The sequence below is a fragment of the Vulpes lagopus genome, chromosome 7, assembly GCF_018345385.1.
Source record: "Vulpes lagopus strain Blue_001 chromosome 7, ASM1834538v1, whole genome shotgun sequence".
Classification (NCBI taxonomy): domain Eukaryota; kingdom Metazoa; phylum Chordata; class Mammalia; order Carnivora; family Canidae; genus Vulpes; species Vulpes lagopus.
Genome location: NC_054830.1, coordinates 95360783 through 95387376, shown reverse-complemented (window position 1 = coordinate 95387376; position 26594 = coordinate 95360783). Strand labels below are relative to the sequence as shown.

The window sequence follows — 26594 nt, the reverse complement described above, 5'->3', positions numbered from 1 at the left end:
GAGGAGCTGTCTGAAACCCTCTGTCAGTCTTTGGTATCAAGCTTGATCCCTATGGGGGTATTCCTAATTTATCCCATGGCTCACTCAGTCCCTTAGATAGCATCATTGTAACCGAAAGATCACTGGATTTATCTATCAGGAATACAGTATTTTTAACAAAACTTAACATTCTACTTGAGATAGAAGAAAATGTTGGTTCACAGCACTGTCTCAGTTGAAGCCACACTTTACTACTCCTTTTCATCTGTGCCTACAGGAACTTCTCGAGTTTGAACCTACCGGTTAAATTCATTTTCCGTAGCTTTAATTTTCCTTATACTCGCTCTCATTATGTGTTTTCATACTATTATGGCATCTTTTCTTTTAAGCAATCTTTATGTTATGCTTTTCATTCAATCAATTTAATAACTGTCTTAACCCATATATCCTAGACAAGAGAGCCTGAGGGAAGGATTAAGTCCTGAATACATAGTTGGAAGATTCAATTCCAGTGGAAAGTAAGTAAGAGAAGAAGAATGAGACAGGCAAAGATAAAAAGTGATTCAAGGAAATGCATTATTGTGCTGGCTACTGCTTCATGGTGGGCCATGAAGAGACAGCAGCAGGTGCACTGAATTTGCTACCCAGATTGATTGCTGATGGGCTGTAGGAGAGAAACCATGTTCTAGAGCAATCCGTCAGATGGAAAAAGAAAGAGTTATCTATCTGATTTCTTCTTGTGTTTTGTCTTTCATTGGTAAAAGTTGCTTATACCATGCCTGTGTTGTAGCATTTTATCCTAACCTGGAAATGGCACAAACATACTAGGCATGCAGCTGGTTGACATCAAGCAATGAAGCCAGATGAGCTGTATAAATTTCATAGGTGGAAGGGGTAGTTCATAGGCTGAGATTGAGCAAGAAAATGGGATTCTAAGAGGCAGGTGTAGGCTGAATCTGAAAATATATATGTATGATGGATGTGTTTAGTACCTAACAAATATAATAAGAGACAGGTAGTGTCTTAGATATGCTGTTTATAGCAGTGAACAAAAACTCCCTGCCTTCACAGACACTTTATTTAGATCATCTTCATATCTTGTCTTTGTATTGATAATTCAGAGAGGTGTGATGGTTTTTCATATTTTTCCTAAACTTTCCTTCTAATTCCTTCAGTAACTTCTCAGAGGTATACTTTTCTCCCAAGTATGTACAATAAAATTTCTTTTTTCTTAATTCTTAGTACCTCTCCTTTTAATAAGTCCATTTGTTTTTCTTCTTTTTTTTGTTAATTTATTTTTTATTGGTGTTCAATTTGCCAACGTATAGAATAACACCTAGTGCTCATACAGTGCCCCCTCAGTGCCCGTCACCCAGTCACCCCCGCCCCCCACCCACCTCCCCTTCCACCACCCCTAGTTCGTTTCCCAGAGTTAGGAGTCTCTTATGTTCTGTCTTCCTCCCTGATATTTCCCACTCATTTTTTCTCCTTTCCCCTTTAATCCCTTTCACTATTTTTTATATTCCCCAAATAAGGAAAGGATTTACACAAATTCAGTGTTTGCTAGTGGTCCAGAGGTGTGCCTTTTGTAAGCTTTGTTTATTGCTAACTTTGATATCAGTCAGGTTTCATGTTTCATATTTGCAACATTGGTGTACATTGATCTTATCTACTTTTCAGAAGTTGGTGTGGGAAGATAGAGCGGGAGAAATTTACCTCAATAGTGTAAAATGATGCTTCCACTCCCCTTACTGGGAGGATGCCCAGAATGTAGCATTAGATGAGAGACAGGGATATGCTCTTCCCTTAGTTGATTTTTAATCCCCAGGTGCCTCATAGTATGAGCATTTCCTTACTTCTGAGTATGTTTTTTTTCTTTTCTTTTTAAATGTTTTATTCATTTATATAAGAGAAGAAGAGCCAGGGCAGCCCAAGTGGCTCAGCGGGGCAGCCTGGGTGGCTCAGCAGTTTAGCATGGCCTTCGGCCCAGGTTGTAGTTCTAGAGACCTGGGATCGAGTCCCACGTTGGGCACCCTGCATGGAGCCTGCTTTTCCCTCTGGCTTGTTGCTCTACCATCTTACTACCATCTACAACACAGCAACTATCTTGTAGGCCAAGTTGACCATTCTTTTTTTTTTTTTTGTATATTTTTCTATTGGAGTTTGATTTGCCAACATACAGCATAACACCCAGTGCTCATCTCATCAAGTGCCCCCCTCAGTGCCTGTCACACAGTCACCCCATCCCCCCACCCACTTCCCCTCCCACTACCCCTTGAGCCTTTCCCAGAGTTAGGAGTCTCTCATGTTCTGTCACCATCACTGATATTTCCCACTCATTTTCTCTTTCTCCTTTATCTGCTTTCACTATTTTTTATATTCCCCAATGAATGAAACCATATAATGTTTGCCCTTCTCCAACTGACTTACTTCACTCAGCATAATACCCTCCAGTTCCATCCACGTTGAAGCAAATGATGGGTATTTGTCATTTCTTATGGCTGAGTAATATTCCATTGTATACATAGACCACATCTTCTTTATCCATTCATCTTTTGATGGACACCGAGGCTCCTTCCACAGTTTGGCTATTGTGGACATTGCTGCTATAAACATCGGGGTGCAGGTGCCCTGCCATTTCAGGGCATCTGTATCTTAGGGTTAAATCCCCATCAGTGCAATTGCTGGGTCATAGAGCACTTCTCTTTTTAACTCTTTGAGGAACCTCCACACAGCTTTCCAGAGTGGTTGTAACAGTTCACATTCCCACCAACAGTGCAAGAGGGTTCCCCTTTCTCCACATCCTCTCCAACATTTGTTGTTTCCTGCCTTGTTAATTTTCCCCATTCTCACTGGTGTGAGGTGGTATCTCATTGTGGTTTTGATTTGTATTTCCCTGATGGCAAGTGATGCAGAGCATTTTCTCATGTGCTTGTTGGCCATGTCTATGTCTTTGGTGAAATTTCTATTCATGTCTTTTGCCCATTTCATGATTGGATTGTTTGTTTCTTTGCTGTTGAGTTTAATAAGTTCTTTATAGATCTTGGATACTAGCCCTTTATCTGATAGGTCATTTGCAGATGTCTTCTTCCATTCTGTAGGTTGTCTCTGAGTTTTGTTGACTGTTTCTTTTGCTGTGCAGAAGCTTTTTATCTGGATGAAGTCCCAATAGTTCATTTTTGCTTTGATTTCCCTTGCCTTCCTAGATGTCTCTTGCAAGAAGTTGCTGTGGCCAAGTTCAAAAAGGGTGTTGCCTATGTTCTTCTCTAGGATTTTGATGGATTCTTGTCTCAAATTTAGATCTTTCATCCGTTTTGAGTTATCTTTGTGTCTGTTGTAAGAGAATGGTCTAGTTTCATTCTTCTGCATGTGGCTGTCCAATTTTCCCAACACCATTTATTGAAGAGACTGTCCTTTTTCCAGTGGATAGTCTTTCCTGCTTTGTTGAATATTTGGTGACCATAGAGTTGAGGGCCCATTTCTGGATTCTGGATTCTGTTCCATTGATCTATGTGTCTGTTTTTGTGCCAGTACCACACTGTCTTGGTGATCACAGCTCTGTAGTACAGCCTGAAATCCAGCATTGTGATGCCCCTTGCTCTGGTTTTCTTTTTTTTTTTTTAAGATTTTATTTATTTATTCATGAGAGACACAGAGAGAGAGAGAAAGAGAGAGGCAGAGACACAGGCAGAGGGAGAAGCAGGCTCCATGCAGGGAGCCCGATGTGGGGCTCGATCCCGGGACTCCAGGATCACACCTTGGGCTGAAGGCAGGCACTAAACTGCTGATCCACCCAGGGATCCCCTGGTTTTCTTTTTCAATATTCCCCTGGCTATTCGGGGTCTTTTCTATTCCACACAAATATTAAGATGATTTGTCCCAACTCTCTGCAGAAAGTCCATGGTATTTTGATAGAGATTGCATTAAATGTGTAAATTGCCCTGGGTAGGATGACATTTTCACGATATCAATTCTTCCAATCCATGAGCATGGAATATTTTTCCATCTCTTTGTGTCTTCTTCAGTTTCTTTCAGAAGTGTTCTGTAGTTTTTAGGGTATAGATCCTTTACCTCTTTGATTAGGTTTATTCCTAGGTGTCTTATGCTTTTGGGTGCAATTGTAAATGGGATTGACTCTTTAATTTCTCTTTCTCCAGTCTCATTGTTAGTGTATAGAAATGCCACTGACTTTTGGGCATTGATTTTGTATCCTGCCACACTGCCGAATTGCTGTATGAGTTCCAGCAGTCTTGGGGTGGAGTCTTTTGGGTTTTCTATGTACATATCATGTTATCTGCAAAGAGGAAGAGTTTGACTTCTTTGCCAATTTGAATGCCTTTTATTTCTTTTTGTTGCCTGATAGCTGAGGTTAGGACTTCTAATACTATGTTGAATAGCAGTGGTGAAAGTGGACATGCCTGTCTTGTTCCTGATCTTAGGGGAAAGGCTCCCAGTATTTCCCCATTGAGAATGATATTTGCTATGGGCTTTTCATAGATGGCTTTTAATATGCTGAGGAATGTTCCCTCTATCCCTATACTCTGAATAGTTTTGATCAGGAATGGATGCTGCATTTTGTCAAAGCTTTCTCTGCATCTATTGAGAGGATCATATGGTTCTTGTTTTTTCTCTTGTTGATATTATCTATCACGTTTATTGTTTTACACGTGTTGAACCAGCCTTGCATCCTGGGGATAAATCTCACTTCGTCATGGTGAATAATCTTCTTAATGTACTGTTGGTTCCTATCCTATTGGCTAGTATTTTGTTGAGAATTTTTGCATCTGTGTTCATCAGGGTTTTTGGTGTCTAATTCTCCTTTTTGGTGGGGTCATTGTCTGGTTTTGGAATTAAGGTGATGCTGGCCTCATAGAATGAGTTTGGAAGTATTCCATCCCTTTCTATCTCTTGGAACAGGTTTAGTAGAATAGGTATTGTTTCTTCTTTAAACGTTTGATAGAGTTCCCCTGGGAAGCCATCTGGCCTTTTTGTGTCTTGGGAGGTTTTTGATGACTGCTTCATTTTCCTCCCTGATTATTGGCCTATTCATGTTTTCTATTCCTGTTCCAGTTTTGGTAGTTTGTGGTTTTCCGGAAATGCATCCATTTTTTCTAAATTTCCTAATTTATTGGCGTATAGCTGCTCATAGTATTTTTTTAAAATTGTATTTCCTGGGTATTGGTTGTGATGTCTCCTTTTTAATTCATGATTTTATTAATTTGAGTCTTTTTTCTTTTTAATAAGACTGGCTAATGGTTTATCTATCTTACTAATTCTTTCAAAGAACCAACTCCTTGTTTTCTTGATCTGTTCTACAGTTCTTCTGGTCTCTACTTCATTGAGTTCTGCTCGAATCTTTATTAACTCTCTTCTTCTGCTTGGTGTGTTTTTTGTTTGTTTGTTTTTTGTTTTTTAAAGGTTTTATTTATTCATGAGAGATGGAGAGAGAGAGAGAGAGAGACAGAGAGAGAGGCAGAGACACAGGCAGAGGGAGAGCAGGCTCTATGCTGGGAGCTTGATGTGGGACTTGATCCTGGGTCTCCAGGACCAAGCCCTGGGCAGAAGCTGTTGCCAAACCACGAGCCACCCAGGCTGCTCATTGGTGTGGTTTTATTTGCTGTTCTCTCTCCAGTTCCTTTAGGTGCAAAGTTAGCTTGTGTATTAAACTTTTTTCCCAATTTTGAGGGATGCTTGTATTGTGATGTATTTCCCTCTCAGGACTGCTTTTACTGTATCCCAAAGAATTTGAACAGTTGTATCTTCATTTTCATTAGTTTCCCTGAATCTTTTAAATTCTTCTCTAATAGCTTGGTTGACCCTTTCATCTTTTAGCAGGATGCTCTTTCACCTCCACGTGTTTGAGTTTCTTCCCAATTTCTTCTCGTGATTGAGTTCTAGTTTCAAAACATTATGGTCTGAAAATATGCAGGGGACAATCCCAGTCTTTTGGTATCTGAGGAGACCTGATTTGTGACCCAGTTTGTGGTCTGTTCTGGAGAAAGTTCCATGTGCACTTGAGAAGAATGTGTTTTCAGTTGTGTTTCGGATGCAAAGTTCTGTATACATCTGTGAAATCCATCTGGTCCAGTGTATTATTTAAAGCTCTTGTTTCTTTGGAGATGTTGTGTTTAGAATAGAAGATCTGTCATTTGCAGAAAGTGCTGTGTTAAAGTCTCCCAGTATTAGTGAATTATTATCTAAGTATGTCTTTACTTTGGTTATTGATTAATTGATATACTTGGCAGCTCCCACATTCGGGACATAAATATTCATGATCGTTAGGTCCTCTTGTTGAATAGACCCTTTAAGTATGATATTGTGTCCCTCTTCATCTCTTACTACAGTCTTTGGGATAAACTTTAACTTATCTGATATGAGGATTGCTACCCCAGCTTGCTTTTGAGGACCATTTGAATAGTAAATGGTTTTCCAACCTGTTGTTTTCAGGCTGTAGGTGTCCTTAGGTCTAAAATGAGTCTCTTGTAGACAGCAAATAGATGGGTCTTGCTTTTTTGTCCAGTGTGAAACCCTGCATCTTTTGATGGGATCATTGAGTCCATTCATGTTCAGAGTTACTATTGAAAGATGAATTTAGTGTCATCATAATACCTATTCAGTCCCTGTGTTTGTGGATTATTTCTTTGGGCTTCCTCTTTCTTCTACAGGGTTCCCCTTAATATTTCTTGCAGAGCTGGTTTGATGGTCACATATTCATTCAGTTTCTGCCTATCTTGGAAGCTCTTTATCTCTCCTATTCTGAATGAGAGCCTTGCTGGATAAAGTATTCTTGGCAGCATGTTCTTCTCATTTAGGACCCTGAATATATCCTGCCAGCCCTTTCTGGCCTGCCAGGTATCTGTGGAGAGGTCTGCTGTTAATCTAATATTTCTCCCCATGTAAGTTAGGGATCTCTTGTCTTTTGCTGCTTTAAGGATTTTCTTTTTATATTTGGAATTTGCAGGTTTCACTATTAAAAGTTGAGGTGTTGAACAGGTTTTATTGATTTTACGGGGGGACCTCTCTATCTCCTGGATCTGAATGCCTGTTTTCCTCCCCAAATTAGGGAAGTTCTCAGCTAAGATTTGTTCAAATATGCTTTCTGGTACTCTGTCCTCTTGGCACCCTCTGGGACTCCATTTAATTGTAGATTTTTTTCCTTCTGAGGCTATCATTTATTTCCCTTAACCTTTTCTCATGGTCTTTTAATTCTTTTTTTTTTCTTTTTTCCTCATCTTTCTTCCTTGCCATCAACTTGTCTTCTATGTCACTCACTTTTTCTTCTACCTCATTCATTAAGAACCCTTGTCGTTAGGTCCTCCAGTTTGGAGTGCATCTCATTTAATTCATTTTTAATTTCATCCTCATTAGATCTAAATTCTGCAGTCATGAAGTCTCTTGAATCCTTTATGCTTTTTCCAGAGCCACCAATAGCTTTATAATTGTGCTTCTGAATTGGCTTTCTGACATCGAATTGTAATTCAAATTCTATAACTCTGTGGCACAGAGTACTGTTTCTGATTCTTTCTTTCGTGGTGAGTTTTTTCTAGTCATTTTTCTCAGTGCAGAGCGGCTGTATAAGTGGGCTGTGTCAAGAGTATCAACCACGACCTAAGTAAATTTCCCCCTAAATGATTCTGCCGAGGTCAGAGACCAGAAATTGAAAACAAAGATCAGAACTAAATAAAACAGAAGGACCACTAAAGTGAAAACAGATTTTAAAACAAAGTAGCAAAAAATAAAGGCCAGGAATCCTAAAGAAGAAGAGAAAAAAGAAAAAAAAAAAAAAGAAAAAGGAAAAGAAAAAACGGAGGGACTGGGAGATGGTGGTGGTGAAGAAGTTGTAGTGGAGGGACAATGTAGAGTACTTGAGGGGTTCTGGAGGATGATCCTCTTGTTTCTCAGTATATTAAGTAGATTAGAAGATGCTCAGTCCCAAATTTATATAAACCAGAAATACTTGTAGAGGGCCCCAACATTGACCACCAAAACATAAATGAGAGAAAAGAGGTGGGCAGAATGGGAATGAGGAATCTCACAAAATGAACCAGCACGGTATACCACTTGGTTCTGGGTGCATGCTGGTCATGTTTTAGAAGGTATTAACTTCTGCCATTGTAGAACAAAATGAGGCAGAGAAAACAAAAAACACAAAACAAAACAAAAAACATATCTTGTATATCTCCTAAAATTAAGTTGAGTATTTTGAAGGGAATCTGGAAGTGGAAAATATATCTAGGACCTGTAATTGGAGAAATATGAAAGTCAAAAAGGAAGAATCTTAAAAATGAAGAGGTGGTAAAATATTGCATGGTAATAGTTAACATGGTAAAAGAGAAAAAAATATTGGAAATTTATAGTGTGATTTAAAAACGAGTTGTCCTGGAAAAAGGAAGGAAAAAAATAAAAAAGGAGGGGTACCCTCTAGTTCTATATACTATAAATTCCTCAACTTTCTCTGGGCCTTTCCAGTGTTGCTGGTTAAATACTTGCTCTTCCCCTGTCCTTCCAGCTGGTCTTCTGGGGGAGGGACCTGCTGTGCTCATTCTCAGGTGTGTGTACCTGGGGGAGCTGCCCCCCTCCCCCTCTCGCTGGGTGCTGGGCTCAGTGGGAGCTGTTTACCCCTTGAGGCCTCTGTTCCCTGGCAGCCCTGCCCCTCCCAGGGATAAGGTGAGAGAAGGAGGAACAGCAACACTGGCGGCAGCCAGCTCTCCAGCCCTTGAGTCAGCTCCCGCAGTAACCACCACAATATCCCAGTCCTCTCGGCCTGGATGCTCCTAGGGCGAGGGCACTGACCTTCACAGCTTGGAAGCGCCTGGTGGCAGGAGAGGCCTCGCTGTCCTGGGGCCTCCCCGCCTCCGCCTGTCCCCAGGGGAGCCCAAGATCCTGGGCTGTGTCCCTTGGCTCCTTGAGATCCGGGGCCTGCGCTGCTGGAATCGCGCTCCCGGGGCTGCGGTTCCCGAAGGCAGCAGGCCGCAGCCCCCTCCATCCGAACCCCTTCCTGAGCCCCCCACCCCACCCCCGTTTCGCACTCCAGCCCTTTACTGAGCTCCAACGCAGTCTGTGGTGCACTCTCCCCTGGGCGCATGTCCTCTGTTAGTGACCCCGGGAGGCTGGAGGCTCCACTGCCCCTCCTGCGGTTCTGCCCAATTTCCCTGCTAAGCACCTTTCCCTCCGGAAAGAATCCGGTGCGTATTTTTTTTTAATTTTTTTTTAAATTTATTTATGATAGTCACAGAGAGATAGAGAGAGAGGCAGAGACACAGGCAGAGGGAGAAGCAGGCTCCATGCACCGGGAGCCCGACGTAGGACTCGATCCTGGGTCTCCAGGACCGCGCCCTGGGCCAAAGGCAGGCGCCAAACCGCTGCGCCACCCAGGGATCCCCCGGCGCGTATTTTTAAAGTTCCTGCTGCTCCCGTCCTGGAGGCTCTAGCCGCCTGGCCTTAGCCCGGCTCCTCGGGGGTTCCCTCCTCTACTTGATTCTTTTTATTTTATTTTTTCCACTTTCCTGCCTTGTTAGAAGCGCAAACTCTTCTCTGTGTAGTGTTCCAGCTGTTCTCTCATTAAATCTCAGGTCAAGGCAGCCCGGGTGTCTCAGTTGTTTAGTACCGCCTTCAGCCCAGAGCCTGGTCCTGGAGACCTGGGATTGGGTACCATATCTGGCTCCCTGCATGGAGCCTGCTTCTCCCTTTGCCTGTGTCTCTGCCTCTCTCACTGTCTGTGTCTCTCATGAATACATGAATAAATCTTTAAATCTCAGGTTGAATTCGTAGGTTTTCAGGATGATTTGAAATTTATCTAGGTAAGTTGGTGGGGACAGGGACTTGGGGACCCTACTCCTCCACCATCTTGCCCCACCCCCCAAAAATGGTGGTTTTTAATCCTCATCATGTCCCCATTCTAAATTCAACATTTACTCAGGTCTCCTGGCTAACATATCTTTTGACTATATCTTCTGATAGAATTTTATCATATATCTATTGCCTATTTTCTTTGATAATTTTTAACAATGTTATTTTTGAAAAATGGAGTACTCTGTAAGCAGTATTACTATGAGTCTCTTCTCCCCTTTTCTTGTGAGCATTACATATCCTGCAGACATTGTGCCATTATTGATTCTCTTCTTTCACTGCTTCCATTTTTGGGCTGTTACTGCAAGTTTTGGCTTTTTTTGAATAGTTACAGAAAGATGATGCTATAGTCTGAATATTGAATCCACCCAAAATTAATATGTTGAAATCCTAATACGGAATGTAATGGCATTAGGAAGGATGCCATGAGGATAGAGCACTCATGAGTGGGATTAGTATTCTTATTAAGAGAGACCTCCCATAGCTCCCTAATGTCTGTCTACCATGTAAAAATACAACAGGAAGCCTACTACCAAGAAGAAGGCCCTTACTTGGCACTCTGATCTTTAACTTCCAGTCTCCAGAACTATGAGAAACAAATTTCTGTTTTTGTGGACTACCCAATGTACAATATTTTGTTATAGTGGTCCAAAAAGATTGAGACAGATTGGTATATACTCAGGTATTTGTATGGGTACAGGGGTTGCTGTTGTATTTGGAAAACGATACTCTAAACCTCTAAAAAGCAGAGCATTTCACCACTATTAATCTTCATCTACCTTCAACAACTATTTGCAGACATCCCGGGTGGTGCAGCGGTTTAGTGCCTGCCTTTGGCCCAGGGCGTGATCCTGGAGACCCAGGATCGAGTCCCACGTCGGGTTCCTTGCATGGAGCCTGTTTCTCCCTCTGCCTGTGTCTCTGCCTCTCTCTCTCTCTCTCTCTCTCTGTGACTATCATGAATAAAAAAAAAAAGTTCCATTAAAAAATACAGTCTCCAGAGTATATGTTATGAAGTGTATTTTATGTTATGAAGAGATACACAAACATATGTTATCTCTATAAACAGTTTTCTCTTCAAGTTGAACACACAAAATATGTTCCAGTTTTATATGATCTGTATCACACAGGATTCACTACCACAGAACTGTGGAAACCTTTATTCTAGAAGTATGGGTTTTCCTGGGCCCTTAGTGCCATCATCACTATGACAACCAGTTCTTTGTCCCCTCTGTACCAATTATACCTTGGATGGGTTAGAAGGACGGGTTTTCACTTTGTGTTGCTCTCCTTCCTTCTGACTTTTTCCCCCCTCATCTTTTCTTCAGTCTGGATTAGAAGAGTCATAGGAATCCCAGCCTAAACCCCTGAGGTTGCAAACTAATGGTGCTTTAAGGAACTTTGGTTATAACTTAACTTGCCTTTGTGGAGTCCTTTTTAATACATTTAAAGTTCTGTATAATACAATGAAAGGTCAACTTACCCAGTATTCAAAACTGATAACTATTGTTGGCATCAGTACTTACTTATCAATTCTTGAAACTGAAGTGTAACTTACTTTCAATAAGAAGGTGGTACTATGTCTGTATATCCAAGGTTTTTATTACTATCAAGCTATAAAAAAAATTGATAAGTATTCGGCTTTGAAAGTCATAGTTGTTCTATCAATACTTTCTAGGTCTATGTCATAAATATTAAATACTTTATATGTTATTTCTTTCATTAATATGTTTGCCTGCAGTAAAAAGCAATAGATGATAAAACTGGAAGACGATCTATAGCCTTAGATGAATACAATTATTTCACTGAGATGATCTTTACTCCTGCCTCTCTCTATTTATTGCTTGCTTTGCACAGAAAGGAGCTGCAAGAGCTGCAGAATCTGTACAAGCAGAACAGTGTGCATACGGCACAGCAAGCGGAGCTGATCCAGCAGCTTCAGGTTCTGAATATGGATACACAGAAAGTACTGAGGAATCAGGAAGATGTTCACACAGCTGAAAGTATATCATATCAAAAAGTATGCTTTTATTCTGTCATAAAAATGTAAATTTATATGTATGAACTTATAAAAATATATAGAATTCAATTTTTTTCCAATTTCGGCATTTCTTTATTATTTTCTTTTATACATGGTTCTTCAAAATTAAAAATGAAATATAATTCAATCTGGTAACTTTTGAAATTTTGTGACTTTTTTATGGCCATTAAAGCTGAAATATTGAAAATAGAGATGCAAATTTACTCCATAGGATATTGTTTTTATAAATTGGAATTTTGATATCTACTATAAAACATACCCTGACCATAGCCCCCAAACCAGAAAGGACTTGGGGGATGGAATTACTCAACCTTCTATTATGAGAAATTAGTCATCAATTATGATTCTAGTTTGTGGACTAAAACAGTCTTTCATTATAGAATTTTTGCATTATTTTATTGGCAAATATGCCCAAACACAAATGGATATGCTGATGAGGTCTTTAGGATCAATATTTTCCGAGAATTTTTCTCTATTTTGTGAGTTTCTTTTAAGTAGTCATTTTACTTTATAGTTGTTTTAAGAACCTCTCAAGAAGGCTTACCCTGCTATTTAGGTATGCTGACTGACTCAGCAACAATAATTATGGCTAGTAGTTAAAAGAAAACACCTTTATTGAATTCTTTATGTTTTGTGTAGCGTACCAAGTTATTTATAGAAATAATTTACTTTCTGTATAGGTCAATCTTACAAGATTGATTTTATTCCCTTGTAATAGTTGAGGCATCCAAGGCTTAGAGTGGTTAAATAGTGCAGTCTAAGTTGTTTTTTCTATTTAACTTTTCTCCTTAAAAAAGACCATGAAACACCTATATCCATAATTAACATTTTTACATTAGTAGTAATCAATTAATAATAATAAATAAAGATTTATTTGATAGAGCGAGCAAGCAGGGAGGTGGGGGGAGGGGCAGTGGGAGACAAGGGGACTCCCCACTGGGTGCAGAGCTCCACCTGGGGTTTGATCCCAGGACCATGCGATTATGATGTGAGCTGAAATCAAGAGTGGGATTCTCAACCCACTGACCCACTCACACATTTCTAAACACATAGTTTTAAATAATGCTTTGGAACAGTGGTTTTCACTCTGTATTCTCTCAAGTTTCCCTCAGGACATGAATGGCATCAGGTAAAGATATTGAAATAATACTGTAGAAGTCCTGATAGTGCTAGTCTAACAGATTCAAATACCCTTCCACTTGCCTCAACTCATTTCATCCCCTTCCTAGGGGTATTCATCCAGATTTTCATGCATTAGATATTCTGTGTGTGTGTGTGTGTGTGTGTGTGTGTGTACATACAAACATACCACAAATCTAGGCATATTATAATTTTAATATTTATTAACTTATGCCTTACTTACTGTTCTTTAACTTTTTTTTTTCAAGTAATATGCCTTGGATATATTTCCATGACCTAGAGCTCTGGCTCTCTTCCTGCTCCTCTTTATCCTCCAGCATGAATGCATATAGTGTGAAGTTACAGTCTAATCTGGTGATTATTAATGTCTATCCAACTTTTTGTTATAAACTTGTCCACATGGCCCAAATGGCTCAGTGGTTTAGCGCTGCCTTCAGCCCAGGGCATGATCCTGGAGACCTGGGATCTAGTCCCACGTCAGTCTCCCTGCATGGAGCCTGCTTCTCCTTCTGCCTGTGTTTCTGCCTCTCTCTCTCTCCTCTCTGTGTATTCTCATGAATAAATAAAATCTTTAAAAAAATAATAAAAAAAACTTGCCCACAGAAAATGATCCCCATCTCTCCTATAGAATCATTTTTTCCCTTCTGGACCATTTCTAAACACATACAAATAAGCTAGTGTGTCTCTGATCTGGGGGAAAGAACAAAACGCAACAAAAACATGCATCTTGACCTCACTATATTCCTCTTCTTCCCTTCCTTCTGTTTCTTTCCTTTTCCAGCAGTATTCTTTGAAAGACCTAAATTGTCTCACAGTTCATCTCTCCTGTTCTCTCTTGAACCAACTCCAGTCAAGTGTTTGCCCCTTTCCCTCTGCTAAAATTTCTCTTCTCAGAATTATTTGTGACCCTCATATTGCCTAATGTAATGATCATATATAAATCTTGATCTTATTTCACTTATTAGCAACATGGTTTTCTTTCCCTCCTGGCTTGCAGTGCACCTGTAGTTGTGTCACTTTCTTCCTTCTGTTTTAGCTGTTCCTTTTCTGTTCCTTTCTAGTCTTTTCCTAGTCTCATGTTGCCTCAATGTTAAAATGTTTCAGGTCCAAATCTTTTTTTTTTTTTTCTGTGTTTAAATTCACACCCTAGGTGATTTTATCTACTCACCTCAGCTTTTAAAATGAAAACTGTCTATGCTGATAGCCCCCAAATTTGGTTGTCCACTCTGGATCTCTTCCCTGAACTTTAGGAAACAGTATATGTAATTGTCTACTTAACATTTCTTAACTTGGATGCCTAGTAGGCATTTCAGACCACATCTTCAAAACTAAGCTATTATGTGCTCTGCCTTCAATGTATGTTTGAAATTCTTCTACTTTCACCATCCTTGCTGTCACCATTCTGTCCGAATCACTATCATGTATTACATGGATTACTGCAGCCTTTCCCCACTTTGTTTCTTTGCTCCTGACATTATCCCCTTTGAGTCCATTCTCAACAGAGATGCCTGGATGTTCTTGCTAGAACTTAGTCAAATTAAATCCTCTTTCTTCAGCTCCTTCCAGTGATTTCCTGTCTCATGAAAGTAAAAGCCTAAGTTCTTACTATAGCCTCAGAGACCATACATGATCTGGCTCCGCATCGCCCTTCTAATACTATCTTTGCCTTCTCTTCTCCTTAATCTCTCCACTGCAGCCACACATAATTGTCTTTTTCCCTTGAACATCCAAGTATTCTTCAGCCCCAAGGTCTTTGCACTTGCTTCCCCTGCCTGAAAGCTCTTCCTCCTGTCATATGCATAGGTAACCTTTTTATTGTCTTTATTATTTACCTCTTACAGGTTAAAACCTGGTTGATCACTGATAATCGAGTAGGAGTAAAAATAATATGTTATAATTGTAGAAGTATATAACTGGGGCCTGAAGTTAGGGATAAGAGACTCTCCTTAAGTAGTATCAGTGATATTTATTCTGAGAAGATAAGAAGACATAAGTAAAACAAATTATTTTCTTAAAACTCTTCTTATATGAACTCTACCTCAAGCCATAAATTTCCTAGTCAAAATCTTTACTAAATTTGGAGAGGTAGAGATTATCACTCCAATTTGAAGAACTTGTCATAACTTCAGCCTTGACCAGGGATACTTTTTGAAAACTTACATACACGTTTCCCCAGGATTATGACCATCTAAGAATCATTCTAGATAATGAGAGATGTGATGGGAATATGTTGTGCTTATGAATAGTATAGAGGCAGGAAAAAAAAAGAGCAAATTGACATCTGCTGCTTTAAAGACTTAGCTTACTTTCTTTTGTGTTTAGTCTATTTCTTGTCCTTCTTTCCGCTTAGAATTCCTTTTTCTTTTCACTTGTTTTTCAAAAGTTGCCTCTTAGGGGTGTGGTGTAGGAAACTTAACAGATTTTTAACTTGATGCTCGTTATGAAATTTAAATTCTCACTATAGTATTTTAATTAGAAAGTTATTTTAGGTCCTTATAGTCATTCATTCATAAGATTTTATTTGTATACTCAACTACACTCAATTCAGAAGTCCTTGATTATTTATATTTTGTTTAAGTTTTGCCTTGGTTATTAAACATAATTAATTTTTCCTTGGTAGTCTATGCATAAATAGTTATTCATAAAAACACAGAAAACTTTTTTAATAATTCCATCTCCCAGAGGCAAATACTGTTAACATTTTGAATATTTCCTTTCAGTTTTTTAAAATACACTTTAACATATCTGTGGATACAATAATATCTTTTACTTCACCTTATATTAAAAACAATATTGATATATACCTATTTTGGAAATAATATAATTTATTTAACTGTACTCCTAGTGTTGATCATGTATGTTGTTTAAATTTTTTACCATTATTTAAAAAAAATTTACTATTGTAAATAAAGCTGCAATAAACATCTCTCTTTGTTGTCAGTTCAGACTATTAGTATTCGTTAGAGAATATTGAATATGCAGACATAGACACACACAGGGCCAGGAAACAATTCCTTTTATGAAAAAGCCAGTAACAACATATTAATGGTATATAATTTACTCATAGTTCATTCATAAAGATAGTCTTATTTAAATTATTAAATGTTGAGAATGCACAGGGGATTATGAAGTTTGGAGGGGACTTGCCTGCCAAATGAGAAATGATTGGTAAATGTTAAATTACTGAACCTTGAGGAGTTGTGTACAATGATATCCCACTTTGGATAATGCAACTTAAGAAATCATAGACATTTATTTAAATGTGAGAGTATTTTTAAACTTTGCAGGCATGTTCTATCTTAATTTAAATATCATTCTAGTACATTTAATTTTTAACTATTTAGGTGAGAAAATGGTTTTGAAAAGCATAAAAATATGGAGAAACTAAGAATACAAGTATAAAAGTGATCCAATTGGAGCATAATCACAAATAAAGAATATAAAATTTTACTATAAAACCAGAGAGAATCTGTGTTTCCATTTACACACATTATTTTAGAAATGTGTTATGTAGATTGAGGTACAAATAAATGTAAGTCATGTCCAGCAACCATATAATAATGGTTAATATTTATTGAGCTTATTGTGTATAAGTACCTGGAAAAGGCTTTTGTCTCACTATTTAAGTTTCACACACTATGTTGTATATTATTTTTATTCCTTATTACTTTGTAGATCATGTAGCTGAGGCTTAGAGTATTGTCTGAAGTTGATAGAATTAAAATCTATCTAATCTGGGGTTCAGAATCCAGTCTTCAGCTGTTATGAAGCTCACTGTATAGTTGTGTTATACAATCTAATAATGTATAATCCTTAAAGGAAGCTGTAAATAGATTCTATAAATATGCATGATTCTCATCAAACTTCTTTCAACATGCAATAACTTTAATATTGGGAAGTATATCTTGATATCTAAGTTAAATGTTACTTAAAAGATCCCATTGTTGGACACCTGGCTGACTCAGTGGGTATAGCATTATGACCCTGGATTTAAGGGTCATGAATTCCAGCCCCACGCTGGGTGTAAAGCTCACTTTAAAAAAAAGTATCATTGCATTCTTTTTGGGGAAAAGGGATCCTCGCATGTTAGCATCTTCTGGAAAAGGGCCTCCATCATTCTTCAGCCACTCTCTCTTTGTTATAAAAATTTGGTTTCTTTTATTTTGCTATGACATTGCAATTTTTAATTTTTTTACTTTCTGCAGATTTTTTTGGTAGGAATGTTTTTCCCCTAGAACCTATATATTAGTGGTAGAGATCAGGATATTGGAATTTGTGAATAATCACACTGCTTTATTTATCAAAAATAAACAATATGCTATTGTTTAGACCTCCAGTGTTCGCTTACATCAAATTATTCATTCTAATCTTGAAGTGTTTTACTTAATACTTATCTGTATTCTTCCGCATGTATTTTTCTAGATTTTTTCCAATAAATTTAAGTAATCTATAATCCATGCAACAAGATGAAATTGTTTACTTAAAAGTAAGATTTGCAAATATATTTTCACATTAATTTTATTACTTTCAAATAATAATTGGGGCTTAGCTGTAATAGGTGAGTTGAATAAAAAAATTACATTAATAGTTTATCTCCCGTTCTTACCAAACTTACTTTTCTAAAAGTTAAGTCTTCTTAACTTACTGTTTCTAATGGAGTTTCTTTTTCCTCTTTTCTCTCAGTTCTCCTCCCTTACTTTTTTGTTGTTGTTATTTTGCTTTACCTCCCATTTCTCCTCTTTTCTTCCATTTATTGATTTATTTCATAGTATTCATTTCATTATCAGAAAAGGTAAAATCAGTTTCCCTCCGTGGTAGGTTGAGGGGAATGTGTAGAGGACAAAGGTGAAGAGAGAAAACTGAAAACCTTTGAGCACAGGGAAGAAGTTGAGACGTATTTTCCCAGAGGTTCCCATAACAAATCATTAGTCTCATACACGAAACCTAATAATGGTGGAGGGCTCCTCTGGAAGAGACACACCCATAGGAGAAATAAAAGTAAGCTAGTGTGCTTTCTTCCTCTGAGCCATTTATGTAAGTTTTAATTGTTTTTCTACTTTTACACGTCATTTATATACCTGTATGATTTACCTATAGATGGAGATTGTAAAAACATTTATAATTTCTAGACCATCTAACATGTTTGAAGTAACTATATGTTTTATCACTTTCTGTTCTGTTTAATAATAATTGTATGACATAAGCAGTATCATTTTGAGAAAATAAGGAGTTAGGTTATATGTTCTTTTCATTTAAACTGCATGTTAAATCAGTTTTTTTTCTCATCTTTCTGCTACAAACTGAATTCTCCAAATGGTATATTTTATTGTCTCAATCAGAGTAGCAAATAGTATGCTTACTAAATAAGGAAAACTTTATTTTTTAAGCAAATTAGTCACTGGGTCACAGGGCATATACACTTCCAAAATTGTTAAGGTTAATAAAATATCTTGTTCCTTAACACTAATAAAAATAAGGGAGGAACAATACTTCAATATATGTCCCTGAAAATTAAAGGACTTGGGAGTTTGGGATCCTATTTCTGGAGTTAGCTTGCATTCTATCCCCTGGAGATCCTCTTAACTTTTTAAACTTAAATTTCCTCAGCAGAAAACAGCCTCAAGAATAGTAAGCATCCTGGATTATGGATTATAATGATTAATACTTGTATATATGGGAATGTATGTTTAAATGTTTTCATTGGCCAGAATCTTGGAAAAAATTCTGATCCATTTTGGCTTTTTGGACTATTAGAGGAAAGAAATGATAGAGGAAAGAGCTTCTCTGAAAACTACTGTAAGCAATTGTTGTTGCTAATAAAAAGTTACTAACTCTGATACCTAAACCAATGCAGATGAATTAATTTGTTACATTACCTAGTTTGCTCGAGGACTTTTTTTTACTCACTCTACTGTTCTTAATGGGATGAGAATAAAATGACATTTAAACAGGGGACTGGAACATCCTAAACCTTTGCCTTCTTGCAGGATCCCCTAGAGAAATAAACCTGTTAACCCTGAGGCATTGTTACCCAGAAACACTTTAGAAATAAAAATGGACTTTGCCTCCCTGAGCCCTCTTTTGTGGCCAATTTTACTGATGGCCTGGGGCCTAGTATTAAAAATGGCTGGAGGACTGGCTGTCTTTGCTTCCTATACTTTAAGTACACATCTGAGTAGTCTTATTGCTCTGAATAAGTGAAGTCCAATCAGCCATCAAAGAAAATAGGCAGGTAGGAAATGTGTATTTGGAATAAGAACTAAGAAATAGAATTTGTCCCAGTACTTGGAACAGAACTGATCTAGATCATCTGCTCCAGGCTTTTTCGATTCTTTTCCACTTGCTGCTTAGAAGGATGGATATTTTTAGAGAAAGAATCTATCTCAGTATCCAGAGTTGCCCACCAGTCATATCAGATCAAACCAGAACACGTGAATAGGAGTATACCTGTGTAAATTGCATGGTAGAGAGAAGAAAGTGGAGAAGACAAGAAGAGAGCAGTTAGTCTTCTGTTTTTACAGAAGCAAGAAAGAAGGGAGATGTGAGAGAAGAAGAGAGAAGAGACATTAAGACAGAGCCTCCTTCCGTGAATAAATAGGCCCAGAGCCTTATAAAACTGTGAAGGAAGATCCTAAGACATGACACCCAAAGAAAATATACCACACCCTTGGCACAAATGATCAATAAATTGGTCCTCAATCCTGACCACACACTATCATTCTTCCTGTACTTTTTGGGCAGTGAAAGCAAAACTATGAGTTTTTCTTTAATAACAATCAATGTTTATGAGATTCTCAAATAATTGAATTCTATAAATTCTTTTTTTGTGTGTTTTTAAATTGAGGTATAATTAGATATTTGAAAATTCTTTAATATTTTAAATACTTAAATATTTATTTGTTTTGTATTATTTTCTTCCAGAAAGATTAATTTATGCTGGTTAAAAGCCAGCTAGTATTAATAAAACATACATATAAGAGAGAAAGTAGTTAAATTAATCTTTTCACTAAGTGACTGTGTATGCTGTTAGGCAGACCTCATTCAGGATATCCTAGTTTCAGATCTCTCTAGACAGCTTAGCTCTTGTATTCATTTTTTTTTTTTTCTTTTCTACTTGAACTCAATCATGAAAGCCCAGCACAGCACAGGTAGGTCACTATAAGGCCCACTCTGATCCCTTCATTGTTCCTCAAAGCGGTCAGGTTCCTACTCTCTCTTCCCTCCTAGATTGATGTGTACCAACTGTGGAAAGGACATTGGACACTCCCTGGTATAAAGGTAATTGGGAGGGAAAGTACAAATTCATGTCCAGAAATTCTATATAAATCATAAAGGCAACCTTTCCTTTATAAAAATTGCTTAGAGTTTGGCTGTAACATGAAATGGATTATTTGAAATATCTATAATAATATAGTGGTACAATCCCTTATAAAACATAAAAAGTATATTGAGCATATTGTGTCAGGAACGGCTTGAATAATCTTGTATTTATGACAAGGTATGTCTGAGAAAAAGCATTAAGAAAGGTTTTATAAGCCTTATTAAATTTTATACTTAAAAAAATTATAGTATACATACACAAAAGTACTCTGCCATCTTTTGTGTAGTTAAGTTTCTTCCCATGAGATAAGGCCAGCTAATGGAAGTTTCTCCCAATCTTCCATTAGATTAGTTTCTTCCAATCTTCCATTAGTTTTTTAGCAAACCTAAAAAACTAGTGAATTAGCTATATAATCTTGAGCTTGGGAACTTTGCAGACTCACCAGTTTGAGCAAAAATCCTGAGAGATTTTCCTTTTGTTGAAAGATCTCACTATCTCACTATTAGCCTTATTTAAAAACAAAAACAAAAACAAAAGACTAAAAACCTTAACCCTTGGGTCATTTTCCCAGTGTCATCAGCAAATACACATTCTTTATGTAAATTAGTTACCACAAACTGAATTATGCCTCATATCACAATCATAAGTTAGGAATTTCATCACCAAGTAAGTTCATGAGTATTGGAGGAATGCCACTGTTAACCATATGTGACTCTGCACGAGACCACTTTTACACATACCAGATGTTATCTCATAGTTTTAATAAACTCCAGTTTAAAATTTTTAAACTCGTGTTTCCTTGAGTTAAAAAATTGAAAGTTACCTATCATGCCTTCAGAACATCGTCTCTGTTTTGTCATACTCTGTTGAAGCTCCTCAGTGATTCCCTGTTGCCTCCAGGAACAAGTCCACCTTTCTTCATCTGGCATTCAGGAGTCTACACTCTATCTACAGTGTTACTGCCTGCCTGTCTCTTGCTATTCCTTCCACCTCACCTCCCCTGCTGCAGCAGTAGATGCTAATTTATACTAAGTGGGAATTTATCCATCAAATGTAATGAACTCTCAATGAAAGACTCTTGGTTTTTCTTTCAAATGTATATACTGGGTTCACTTGGGTTGATAGATCTTATGCTCCCTTTCTGTCCCTTCCTGTAACTGTACATGTTTTCACATTTCTGCCACCTTGGAATCACTTTTTGTTTTCAGTTAAGTCCCTCTAATAGTTTCATAGCTCAGTTCAGACACTTTATTTTGCATACAGCCCTCTAAGTTGAATATAACTAGCTTAAAGTGTTTTCATCCTCCTTAGAAATTTAAGCACACTTTTCCTATATTTCACTGGCCAGTAATACATAGTGTCTTGTTAGTCTCAATTGTAGTTTTATATCAATATTTGATTATACTAGTTTTTCATCTGTGTATTTCTTGTTTCCCCTCTAGAGTATTAAAATCACCTTAGGGCAAGTAGTATGTCATATGTAGTCCTTATAGATATGTATATATGTGTATGCATATTTATACAGATATGACTTATTATTAATAAATTTGGATTTTTTTTGAAACAGCTTTACAATGAGTTACATATTTGTTTTGAAACCACAAAATCAAGTGAAGCTATGCTCCGGCAAAATGTTGTTAGTCTTCAGGATCAACTCTTTCAAAAAGAGCTAGAAAATGTTAAATTAAAAGAAAAGCTTCAGGAATCACATGGAGCTCCCTATCTTCTACCTCAAGAAAGTGATTCAGAACACTCTGAACAGGTGAGAGACATTTTCTAATACTTACCACAAGCATTATCATATTAAATTGTCTCCTATAATGGACTAAAGAAATTTAAAAATTAGTATATTAGAATATAAGCCTTGGCAGATTGTTTTGTATTGTGCTATTTTTATACTCTTTGTAGACATGAATATTATATATAATATGGATTCATATAGAAATGCACATAGAAATACAGAGTATAACTGGCATAGTTATTATGATGAACCTTTTGACTGAAATACGATAATGAAAAGCAAATTAATAGATCATGCAATTTTCAGACTTAAACTGAATGAGATAATGAAATGGAAAGAATATATAATAAGTCTCATAAAGTAGTTGCCATAATGCCCGATATGGTACTTAATATCGTTTAGTCTTAATTCTGCCACTATCTTAATGTATGATTTTAGGTGGGTCACTTGACCTTTCTACCTACTTCCTGGTGCAATTTCTGAAGTAGTACACATGTAAAGATAGATATGTAGGTTCAGGAGTAGAATAAACCTTGGACCAAATCAGAGCCCTGCCTGAGCTTTGTAAACTTGAGCAAATTCCCTAATGCTTTTAGCCAAAGTTTGCTCACAAATAAAATATTGAAAGTATTGTTATCTACGTCATGCAGTTTTGTAGGCATTAATGAAATCATGCATACGAAATATGGAGCTTGGCATATAGAAAATGTTCAGTGGTATTTTTTAGATAATCTTCAAGGTAACTTTCAGCTCTAAATATATAAAGAAAACAATCTTATTCCTGTAAGTTTAAGTGTTAAGGCACTTGGCATTTCTACAAATCTTAGAATTTATTAATTTAGTTCAGAAATGGAATTAACACAAACAAGTAATTAAATGTTTACTAATGATCCTTTAAAAGTAATCTTTGAACAGTAATTCTTGAACCCAGCATATTTTGCCTTGTTAACAATTCAACCTTAAGGCAAGAGTTTTTAAATTTGTATTGTAGTATTTAAATTTTTTGGATATCAGGTGCACAGAATCATATAATTTGTATCATGACACAGTATCATGTGACATACATAGGCCTATTTTATTCATTTTGACTGATTTATTTATTATAATAAATTGCCTTGCCCATCAGCTGATCCAAGAATAGAGCATTACTAATGACTTACATCTACTTGTACACTCCTCCCTTATTTTCTCACCAGAGGTAACTAACTTGTTTAGTTGATAACTAAATTGTGTATCATTTTGATTATTTTTTAAAAAGTTTTACCACCTATAAATTATGAGGAAATAGTATGTTGTTTGGTTTTGTAATTTATAAAAATACCACAGTGTGTTGTTACTTGGGGTTTGGCAATTTTGACTCATCATTATGTTATTAAGATTCACTTATGTTGTTTGGTATAGCTGTTTATTTTTATTGATTTACAATATCCCATTTTATATGATAAATCACGACTTCTTGTACATTCACTTGTAAGTGAGTATTTGGATTATTTCCAATTTTTGCTATTATGAATAATGCTGCAACTGATATTTTCATGCATGATTCTTGGTACACATATGCATACTTTTAGGTGGAACATGTATTTAGGAATGGAAATCCTGGGTTTAGAATGTGAAAATGTTACTTTCACAAAATACTTACTTTTCAAAGTGGTTTTCATCACTTTTACTCCCACCAACAATGTATAGGAGATTTGGTTGATTCCCATCCTCCTTAACACTTGGTATTGTCAGACTTCTTAGTTTGCTGGCAATTAACTAATTCAAGTATAATTTATTATTTAGATCTTCACATGCATGTCACTTTGATAAAGTATATCTTTAAATGATTGCTAGCCAAGTGTATACCTTCTTCTGCAATACATTTATTTACATCTTTTATCCATTCTTCTACTAGATTCTTTTACTATTCATTCATCAAAGTTCTTTATATGTTCTTGATACTAATCTCTAGTAAGTTAAATACTGTATCTCAGTGTGTACCTTATCTTTTCATTTTCTTAATCGTGTCATTTAATGAACAGAAGTTCTTTTTTTTTTAAGATATTACTTGTTTATTCATGATAGACGAGAGAGAGAGAGAGAGAGAGAGAGAGAGAGAGAGGCAGAGACACAGGCAGAGGGAGAAGCAGGCTCCATGCAGGGATCCTGACGTGGGACTTGATCCCGGGACTCCAGGATCATGCCCTGGGCCAAAGGCAGGCGCTGAACCGCTGAGCCACCCAGGGATCCCCCCTGAACAGAAGTTGTTAATTTTAATTTAGACAAATTAATCTTTTACAGTTAGTGCTTTGGTGTCTCATCTAAGAAGTCCTTTCCTACAGTGAAGACAGAAAGATTTACACTTCTGTTTTCTTATAAAAGTTTTAAAGCTTTGCTTGTATCATTTATATTCACAATTCATTTGGAATGGTGTTTTATGTATAGTATAAGGTAAGGATCCATTTTTATTTATTTCTCCCCAGTAGTAATCAGGTTTTTCCAGCTCAACCTGTAGTAGTGCTGGAACAAGTACAGCTCCACTTGTAGTACTGGGCTACCTCTCTTATATATCCTACTTAAGTATATTTAGGAGTTTCTTTCTAGGCTCTGTGTCTTCTATGTTCCTATATGATGTTATATTAATCAGTATATTTTCTAATAAGTCTATTTGGTAGATCTACTCTTACTTTCTTACTGTTCTTTTTTTTAAAGATTTTATTTATTTACTCATGAGAGAGACAGAGAGAGAGAGAGAGGCAGAGACACAGGCAGAGGGAGAGGCAGGCTCCACGAAAGGAGCCCGACATGGGACTTGATCCTGGGTATCCAGGATCATGCCCGCTGAAGGCAGCACCAAACCACTGAGCCACCTGGGCTGCCCACTTTCTTACTGTTCTTTAAAGGGCCTTGGCTAAGTTGGTATTTAGCACTTAAATATAACTTTAAGGTTAATTTATAAAGTTTCATGAAAAACACTTGAAATTTTTCATGAACAGTCTTACTGAAATATACAAATGATGAAGTTTATAAACCATGAATGTATAGCTCAGTGAGATTTCAAAAGTGAGCACATCCCTGTAAATACACTCAGATCAAGATACAGATTACTAGTTTCCAATAAACCTTTCTGATGTTCCTAATTGCTAACTACTTCATAAAGGTAACCATTATTTTGACTTCGGTCACCATTGATTAGTTTTGCTTATTTTTGAAACTCACAGTGTTTCTCCTTTAAACAGTTTGCTATGGTTTTTTTCTGGTAAATATCTTTTATTACGGTAAAGAAGCTCCCATCTATTCATAGTTTGATAAAAGCTTTTTTTGAAGAGGTATTGAATATATACAAAGCACCTTTTAAGATGATAGTAAGGCTTTTCTCATTTATTCTGTTAACAGGAGAATTATATTGATTAATTTCCAGTTATTTAATTTTGCATTCCTGAAATAAATCTAGCATCATTGTAATATTTTATTATTTTTATATATTGCTGAATTCAATTTGCTAATCTTTTGCTTTGGACTTTTGTATCTATGAGGGATATTGGCCTGTGGTTTTCCTTTCTTGAATGTTTTTTGTCTGATTTTAATATCAGGGTGATGCTGGTGTCCTAATACAAATTGCAAAATGTTCTTTTTCACTGGTAGAGTTTGAGCAGGACATATTATTTCTTGATTAATAATAAACACTAAATGCATTCCTTCTAAGATAAGGAACAAGTCAGTTCTAGTCAACATTGTACTGGAGATTCTAACTAGTACAATAAAGCAGAAACAAAATCATACCAATTACAAATAAGGAAGTGAAACTCTTTTTATTCACAGACAGTATGAGCATCCGTATAGAAACCGTATTGAATCTATGGTAAAGCTCCTAGAAATAGTAAGTAAATTTAGCAGTGTTGCAAAAAATGGCATCAATTTATAACAATTATATACTTAAAAATTAGAAATAGGTAATTAGAAATTGAAATTTTAGGGCAGTCCGGATGGCTCAGCGGTTTAGTGTCACCTTTGGCCTAGGGCGTGATCCTGGGGACCCGGGATCAAGTCCCGCGTTGGGCTCCCTGCATGGAGCCTGCTTCTCCCTCTGCCTGTGTTTCTGCCTCTCTCTCTCATGAATAAATAAATAAAATCTTAAAAAAATTTTTTTAAAAACCCCAAAATATACTAGGATGTAATTAGAGATCTACATAATTGGACAGCTATGCCAAATTCATAATCAGAAGGTAAAATATTGTTAATATGTCAAGTATTTCCAAATTGATCATTCATATTATTCCAATCAGAATTCCAATCAAAATTCTTTCCTTTTCCGTTTCCTTTCCTTTACTTTCTTTCTTTCTTTCTTTCTTTCTTTCTTTCTTTCTTTCTTTCTTTCTTTCTTTCTTTTCTTTCTTTCTTTCTTTTCTTTCTTTTCTTTCTTTCTTTTTTTTTTTGAGAAATACAAGCCAGTTCTGAGATTTTACTGGGATTGGTCAGAGGCCAGGGGCCTAAAAGAGCAAAATTAAGTTTCATAAAGAAAAAAATTGGAGCTAAAAACA

General features: G+C 36.8%; 1 protein-coding gene across 9 annotated transcripts in view; it reads left to right on the top strand.

Annotated features, from left to right (window-relative positions):
* CNTLN (centlein) overlaps window positions 1–26594 on the top strand; it is a 320657-nt gene that overhangs the window by 127257 nt on the left and 166806 nt on the right. For all 9 annotated transcript variants that reach the window (XR_005989015.1, XM_041763171.1, XM_041763165.1 and 6 more), the window contains 2 exons: window positions 11686–11848; window positions 21898–22092. Coding sequence is in view for 8 of the 9 variants with exons in the window: in XM_041763171.1 (XP_041619105.1) it covers window positions 11686–11848; window positions 21898–22092 (358 nt within the window). In the remaining variant the exon portion in view is untranslated. The remainder of the gene's footprint in view (window positions 1–11685; window positions 11849–21897; window positions 22093–26594) is intronic.